The sequence below is a fragment of the Corvus brachyrhynchos genome, unplaced genomic scaffold (genome assembly GCF_000691975.1).
Source record: "Corvus brachyrhynchos isolate BGI_N302 unplaced genomic scaffold, ASM69197v1 scaffold80, whole genome shotgun sequence".
Taxonomy (NCBI): Eukaryota; Metazoa; Chordata; class Aves; order Passeriformes; family Corvidae; genus Corvus; species Corvus brachyrhynchos.
The window spans coordinates 7002375-7010750 of NW_008236769.1; the positions used below are offsets into that span (position 1 = coordinate 7002375).

Sequence of the window (8376 nt, forward strand, 5' to 3'; positions counted from 1 at the left end):
AGGGGAAAGGCTGCTGAGGCTTTTGCGGGACAGTCTTGCCTGAGGCTGACAGCAGCTGGGGTCCAGACCAGGGTAAGGAGAAGTCACTCGGACGAAGGTTAGTCCGGAGCCAGGCAGTCATGTTCCTTGCGGAGGGGCAGGTGAGCCCTGTCCGGCTGGCTCTGGTGAGGGACATGGGGTTATGTCTGTGTTGAGAGACCTGTGCGGTGTAACCCATTCCTGACAGGGAGATGGGAAAGACAGCGTGTGTTGAAACCACCCACGTGTTTCACGCTCTGGGCCCCACAGGCCATCTTCTTTTGGGCAATCGGTACTTTCACTGGTAGTACAGAACCTCGGTTTTCAGGAATTTTCTAGACCTTTCAAAAGAGGCAATTTACCTTTTTTTTTTTTTTTAGGAAATCCCTTCCTGACATCACAGTATTATAGCAATCGCTAGCTGGAGAAGCAACTACTGAGCTCAAAGTAGCAAAAACTTCTGCAGAATGTAGTCCACTTCTTATATATTCATTTTCCCAATATTTATACACACTTTCAGTATCGACCCTTTTCTACTTAAACTAAATTCTCTTAATTTTAGGTATTTGGGTGCCGAGCATAGGTTGGAGGCCAAATACCAAGACAGACTGGTCCTTGTTCTGGCCAAGTAGGTCTTATACTTTCCTTTTGAGCATGTAGTGAATGAGTATTGTGTTGGATACTCAGAACTGTTACTGAAACACTTTGCAGGACTTTGTACAACGAGCATATCTACCTGGGATTCTCAGAAAGACATCAAAGTACTCAGAGGGCAAGCAGCTCTCCAAAGATAAACAGAGTGGAACACTTCCAATAAACCCACTGAGGGGGCATGAAAGACAAAGATATTTCGAGTCAAGTACAGTATTTAAAATTTACATGAACATCTATTTTACAGAAAAAGCAATAGGATGAGCTGAAGTCTCCAAGAAAGTGTAATTAGACAGTTAAACAATTAAATACTGAACAACAATTGATCACTTTTGTACAAAGTTTATTAAGATGTTCAGAAGAACAAATTTGAAAAATCATGTAGGAAAGAGTAATTTTAATTCAAGATCACAAAGCAACTTAAAACACCAAGCTGACAAATAAAAATACAGCTATAATAACCATCCCTGAGCAATACTGCATTTTAAATATTATAATAAAGTTATTCAAATGTACCTGCATATGCAGACAAAAAATTGTTAAAACTTTTTGAAAGATGAAGACCTGAAGATAAGCAACTTGCACTTTGAAGATGCGAAGCACAACTGGTTTTGGCAAACTTAAATATTACATTTTAAAAAATCAAGCTGTTAACTTACTCTACAAACTACTTAAAGTAGTGCTGAATGCACTTTGTTTTGGTTTGTCTGATCCTTTGTATTACACACTTATTAGGATGCAACCTTTTTGCTTAACGGAACAGCCAAAGACAATGTGTATCTTTTTCATTACTAAACATTTCAGGTGTTCAGTAATGGTGTGAATTTGGAAGTCAGAATGAAGAACACAGTATCCTTTGACAGTCCAGACTTTAAGCAACAGTCACAAGGGGTAGATTTTAACAAGTTTCAATACCCAATTTCTACATTCTCCTATTTTCCATAAGGTGTGGGTGGGAAAGTATTTACACAAGGATCTACATAAAGTGGTCTAGCAACTAGATGGTGCCCAGGTCTTCAGACAGTTAAGTATCTCAGCCAACATGAACAGACACCTAATAAAAATAGAATGCTATTTTATTTTCCCAACTGAGTATAACTAGTAGCTTTTAAGTTAATATCAGCCTCTTCATTGCTGAGGAAGAAAAATGGTAACTTCATTTACAGGCACTGCTAAGAATGAAAAGTTAATTTACAGAAGAAAAAACAACCTGAATACTGAAAAACAGTGCATACATCAAAATAATTTAATGTGTGCTCCAAATCTTTTGTGTAGTGTTAATATTGTTCATTGTATTGCTGGTTATTCACAGCTTGATCATCCATTTTTGGCTGTGGACAAACTGTATGAGCACAAGTAGAATTTATTTGTTTCATTGATGGCACTGCCAAATGTCAACCAGCTTTCCCTTACCCCTATCCATACTTTATTTTTAAACACTAGCAGATCTGAATTCAAGACATTAGGTAATAAAGTATTTCCTACAAGGTAACATATATAACATCAGAAATTTAACAGATCAAGAAATGTCTCCTATAAGTAAGTTTACAAGTACAAACACAGGTTCCAGATAACAGTATTTTACCTGTCAATTCAAATGGAAAGAATATAGTATTAAAACCACACAACACTTGATCTAAGTATCAATTACTTCCAAATCAAACAACATGATTTGAGCAGGAAGCTGGACTACGTGACCTCTGAGGGCCCCAGAGATAATATTTAAAGGTCCCTTCCAACACTAACTATTTTATGTTGCTATTACTTACTACCCATGTGCTTAATATTCAAATATAAATAGAAGCTTTACAAAGCTTTACAAAATGAAAGGCCTCATGTTACTAGGAGATGTAAAACCTATTTATCTTTCAATTATTCAGTAATCAGTTGCTTTTTCCTATGGTTATGTCCATTAATCTATAAATCAAGTAGATTAAGAATTATTGTATCAGTTAGAGCAAACAGGCAGTATTAGAAACAACAGAAGTACTGGAATGTAACAAAAGTGACATACACTTTGCAGGATTACAGTTACTTGAGTCCTTCACATGAAGCTGAAAGAAAAGAAAAGAAAAAAAACCAACCCAATTTAACAAAAATCTTTGAAGGTTCTAAATACTGCACAAGCTGTATCTTGTACTAAATAAATTAATGATTTTGCAACCAAGTAATAACATTATTACACCAAGTAATAACTTGGCCCTAATTTTTAGGCAAGTAATTATTTGACCTAATACAGAATTTTCCCACATACTTCCAGCGCTCAGATAGAACACAGCCAATGATAGAACAAACAAACAAGAATAAGTTTGTATCAGCAAGTGTGACTCAAGTTCCCACAGTAAAGAGGTTCTGAATTAAGTACTGTATTTTTCAGAAGTCTGTGAGTTTTGTCAGAATAGAAGTTAATAACTTCCTTAAAAATCAGGCTTCTTGATATCTAGGAAAAAAAAAAATCTGAGTTTCACCATCCCGGCATTAAACACTTTTTGCTTACAACTTTGTCAGTACAAGAGGCTACGCTCTAAATCCAGCACAGTCTTCTTGCTGCACTCCTAAAAATGCTGAGGGATCTGCTCACCAGAAAGGATTTGTGATGGCAAGCAAAGCCAAACAGGCTTCCTCCACATTCCCTTGAGAAGTACAACAAACAAGACCTGCTGAAGGAGTAGCTTCCTTGGCTGGTATGAGACCCCTGTGATACAGGGGACATCCTTTACCCCATTTACTGACTTGTCTTTGATGTCTTCCTTAGCTTTTCACATTTCACAGGATTCATTTGGTAAGTATAGCCTAACAAAAGATGTGGGAACCCACTTTCAATGTGGCAGTTATTGAGAATGTGTTTTTCAAGTCAACAAAACAGATGGGTTTGCCTTTGAAAAGTTCTTTTTAGAAAGAACAAAGAACTTCTCATATCTGGCAATTTTCCAGATAGCAGGTTGATCTGGACTGTTCATCACAGAAAATGAATACAGCATATTTAAAGACAAAGATATGACAAAGATTTTGAATTTTAAAAAATAAAGAAGGCACTTGCACACAAATGTTGGTATCTTCTCCCGTTTACTATCAGGTCAAGCAGCTTTGCTAAGAAGTTCTCCCAGTAAAAGCTGCAGGTTTTTGGCCTATACCAAACCCAGACCATACACTCTCACTAATGTTTCTTTTCAGCGTCTTGAATGGAATCTTAGAGAAGTGAAAAGGATACTCTTCCCCTTTGGATAATTGCATGTTGTCTGGTTACTCTATATGCCACAAAATGTGAAAATGCTAAGAATGTACACAAAACATAGAGAAGGAATCCCTGAATGGTCATCCAATCCTTAAATGTCTAACAAATCAGTTCCCACGAGATAAATACTTTTATGTGCTTAGGAAATTCAATTATTTACCTGTAGGGCTTATCCCAGGAGTGATACAAGCATCACAACACCCATGAACTGAATGAAGAGCAACACAGGTGTCAAAAATGACCAGACAGGCCACAAGGCAACATTGAAACTGGGAATAAAAGCAGAAATTATTTGGTAAGTTCAGTTGTCATATTACGGAAGCATCAGGAATACAAAGAAAACATGTCACAAGAGGAAAGAAGATTTAAATTACTTAATCTGGAAGAATACTTGTTTGTTTCTGAAAACAAAACCCATCAAGGGTAAAGGGTAAAGATACCTTTTACTTTCAGAAAATCTGTATCTGAAGCCCCTGAAAATGACCTACTCTTTGATTTTTCCATGGGCATACATGGCAGCTGAGAGAAGCCTTGATATAAACTTCCATCCAGACAGATTTCAGTTAACTGAAGAGACAGGGGGAAAACCAACTTACTTTACAACTGAATTACAAGAATTACAGATTTGACTAATTATAAACCATAGGGAACCTTTATTTTCTTCAATCTTCCTTTTTTTTCACCATCGCAACAAATGCTGACTGATACTCTGATACAACAGCAAAACAAGAGGAAATCAACTTTCAAAGGGAGAGTAAATAAATACTTGCACAATAAATAAAAATACTGGCACAATGCCTGTAATTTTCTTCATTCACATGCAGATTTGCTCAGTTCGGATGCATATAACCTCATAAGTCTCTTATTAAAAGTACCATTCTCAGACAAAATATAAAACCTTAAAGCTTATATAGCAATAGTCAGAAGTTTAACATTTCGTGTATGCTTGCTACTTACAGATTGTTTGATAATTAAGAACTCTGACAGAAACTGATCAAGCTGAATTTTTTCTCAGATGGAGAATGCACCTTTGTCTTAATTTGTAAACTGCACAAGTAGTTGTCAGAGTTGAAAAATTTACACTAACAAAGATAACTACTTCAGTTTTCCCCTAAATTTTCAAGACAAAAAAGATCCAGTACATCTCTAAGTACACAATATACAGTTTCAACTGCTGCAACTCTTGCTTTGTGGATGAAAGTTGAAAGTGCAAGAAATTATGCTACACAGAACTGGTATCGTCACCAATACACATAGTAGAATTACAGAAATTATACTTATTAAATGAGCCCATTAACACACAAGTTTTGCACAGGTTTAGCAAAGTTTGTACATGGTGTTTGAACTCACCAAATTGCTGCTGCTATAAAGGTAGCTGTTGTGATAGGAATCAGTGCAGGGTACTGTTCATCATAGTCCTGAATTCCACAGTACCACTCAAGATACAGTATGCAGTAAAAGGCAACAGATAAACATGCAGCCAGTAAACAAGAGCCACAGGCAAGCCACCAACTGTGGGAAGAAAAGCACATTAAACCTTGTTTGGCACAGTCACATTGCAGTTTGCACAGTAATCTTCACTCCAGTCTACAAACAGAACAGACAGTATCTGTTAGATACACAGATTGTGGCCTAGAGTTCCTGTAGGTTTTACAAAATTTAATTTTACAGAACACTTCTTGCACTTCAAAGCTGTCTAATATAAAATAGGCTCCACTGCAACTGTGCTTTACACTATAAATTAGACTGGTGATCTTTGTGCAACAGAAATATTGCCAAAAGCTTTAATATGGTTTCTGTTTGTGAACTCTCAAATTTAACAGACAAGAAGCATGAAGATTTTTCTTTATAGCTGCTGAAGAAAACCACGGAGAAATCCAGAATTTTAAACTGAGAATCATAAAAACACAGGGTATGTGATTATTTGGGAAGACACTTTTGAGCCTCTTTGAGGACATACTTCAAGAATAGTTCAGGAAAGGCAACTTGGGAGGAAGATGCACTTTAATAAAATCTTATCTGAATGTGTATAACAAATAAAAATTTTGAAAAGTGAATTCTCATTACCATAACTTGATTACTAAATTACAAAGGGTAATCAAGGATCTTCCTACTCAGGTAACATTTGCTCTGGAATGGTACAGCGAACATAATGTGCTACTTTGGAACCTTGGTACTGCTACTTGAGAGTTCTGCACTAAGAGAACTGTTGTCATGGCCTACCTAGACAAACAGCGCAGGAAGACAGGGTCCTGACCCCAAATTTTGATTACATCCTGGAATCACCAGTTTTGCTTTCACAGTCAGCTGTGTGAAGGGTGTAACCAGCCTGGGAGAGCAGCTTCAGAGAACCTCACAGCACAGAGCAAGGCCCTGTGCAGCTTCCACATACTGATATAACAATGACAACAGCAATGAGAGTTTTAAAAGCACCTCCAGCTGAAGCTATCTAAAAATATTTAACAAACATCAATCCCACTGAAAATAATTTAACAGAAAAGAAAGGCTAGAAATAAAAATTACTTCTGAGAAATTATTTCATTAATCTTTTGCTAACCTATTCAAAGTCATCCTAACAACTTCTAGAGAAATGAACTTTTGTTTGACATTTAAATATTAATTTCAGGGGTTTTTTATTAAAATAAAATCAAAACCCCAACACTTCCAACAAAAGTGGCTGCTATTTCTTGGCCTTAAATGAAAACTTGAAGGTACAGTATTAAAATGTCTGGTATCAGAGCAAACTTTGCATGTACAAAGATGGCTCAGTAGAGTTTATAGAGAAAAAACAATTATAGCAAATATTAAGCATTGTATTTACTTTAAAATTAGTTCAATAATATCAGCTTAGGTGGTCATCTGGTCCAGCCTCCCTGCTCAAGCAAGCTCAGCTACCGCCAGTTGCCCAAAATCATGTCCAGATGGCTTTTGAGTATCTGCAAGGATGGAGACTCCACAACCTACCTGGGCAACCTGTTCAGTGCTCAGTCACCCTCACAGTAAAAAAGTGTTTCCTGATCTTCAGAGGGAACCTCCTTTCAGTTTGTGCCCACTGCCTCTGGTCCTGTCCTGGGCACCACTGGAAAGAGCCTGGCTCTGTCTTCTTTGCACCCTCCCTTCAGGTATTTACATGCATTGAAAAGATGCCTCTGAGCCTTCTCTTATTCTGGCTGAACAGTCCCAGGCTTCTCTATTCCTATTGTGGATCTTGTCTATGCACAATTTAAAATACAGTGACCAGATGTAACAAACTGAGTATTATTGTAAGACTAAAACACAACCCTCTTGTAAGAAAAGATACCTTACCTATCTGCTTGCATAGTTTCTTTAATATTTTTTAAAAAATCAAAGTAGTATGTCACAGTTATTGATGCCAAAATCCAGAATGCAGAATGAATATTCAGTCTGGTATGAGGCCTCATTGTTTTCTCTACAGCCGTAGACTCTTCTGTAAATAAGAACATAATTATAGCACTAAAGCCAGCCATTAAATGGAATATGATTATCGTTAGGTAAAGCATGATGCTTTATCTTTTTAATTATTTTATCTTGGGAGATTATTATACTAATCATAATACACTTTGTACTACAAATATTCTAAAAAGCTCTGAAGATTTACTGAAAAGGACTAAGCAAGGTACCCCTTGATAAAAAGATAAAGCAGTAACAATCAGCACAAAACTGTGTCTGTATACCTTTTTAGGAAACAGCTGACTAGATTTTGTAAGCATTGTTTAACTAATTAAAAACTTCTGGTGTTATTAAAGCATTTTTATCAATCCACATATAGAATTTCAGGTTGTTATTTCCAATTAATAATTTATTTGTACCCTTCTTTACAAATTTTAGAATTTGCAGAACTATTTCAGGCATAAATAATTTTCTTGTTCTCAGCTGCAAATAATTCACAAATTTTCAACTCCAGTTTCGGGAGCTAGCTTGACTTACACTGCACACTTTCAGCAGGTAAACTACAACTATCACTGTGCGGGAAAGTCCCTTCTCTTTTTCCCCTCATCATCACCGTTTTAGAGAAAGTGAGACATCAGAGGGAGTAGATGAGTAAGCCTCTTTTTGTGCACGACAGTAACCATGTAACACAGTATTTATACACACTGTCAAACAAGGTGTCAGAGGTGATTTTGATGTCTCACACTCCGAAGTTTATCACCAGGAGTTCCTGGTGGCCTCCAGCAGTGTCACACGTGCCCGCTCCTCCACACGCACCGCCACCAGCCGAGCGTACCGACAGCTCCGCTGGAGCTTACAAGCAGCTTTATTTTTCATTTCCTAGATTCCTCCTCCTCCTACTAGAGCTTGGGCCTGGAGCGTTCGAGCGCTTCATCCGCATCAGGCAGTGCGCGGCTACAAGCCCCTCGCGTCTCCCACACCCAGCTCGCAGTCAGGAGCGGACACCTGAGGGCAGGCGGGGCCGCGCTCCGCGCTGCGCTACCCGAGGCGCCCCCGCTGCC

At 37.6% G+C, this 8376-nt stretch overlaps 2 protein-coding genes across 3 annotated transcripts in view; both read right to left on the bottom strand.

Moving 5' to 3' along the window:
- Positions 1–217, bottom strand: part of OTOP1 (otopetrin 1) — a 14109-nt gene extending 13892 nt beyond the window's left edge. Inside the window, exon 1 of the mRNA XM_017727528.1 lies at positions 40–217. Within this exon, the coding sequence (XP_017583017.1) occupies positions 40–217 (178 nt within the window). The remainder of the gene's footprint in view (positions 1–39) is intronic.
- A 778-nt stretch (positions 218–995) lies between these two features.
- On the bottom strand, positions 996–8323 carry TMEM128 (transmembrane protein 128). 2 transcript variants are annotated; one of them, XM_008645048.2, is made up of 4 exons: positions 7211–8310; positions 5255–5416; positions 4065–4173; positions 996–2723 (listed from the first exon to the last, which is right to left on the bottom strand). In XM_008645048.2, exons 1-3 carry the CDS (start codon positions 7423–7425, stop codon positions 4074–4076), a joined length of 477 nt encoding a protein of 158 aa, XP_008643270.1. In that variant the 5' UTR covers positions 7426–8310; the 3' UTR covers positions 996–2723; positions 4065–4073. The 2 variants fall into 2 exon arrangements, with proteins under 2 accessions (XP_008643270.1, XP_017583112.1); XM_017727623.1 differs by lacking the exon at positions 996–2723 and adding an exon at positions 2730–3109 and having other exon boundaries at positions 7211–8323.
- Between the last annotated feature and the right edge of the window lie 53 nt (positions 8324–8376).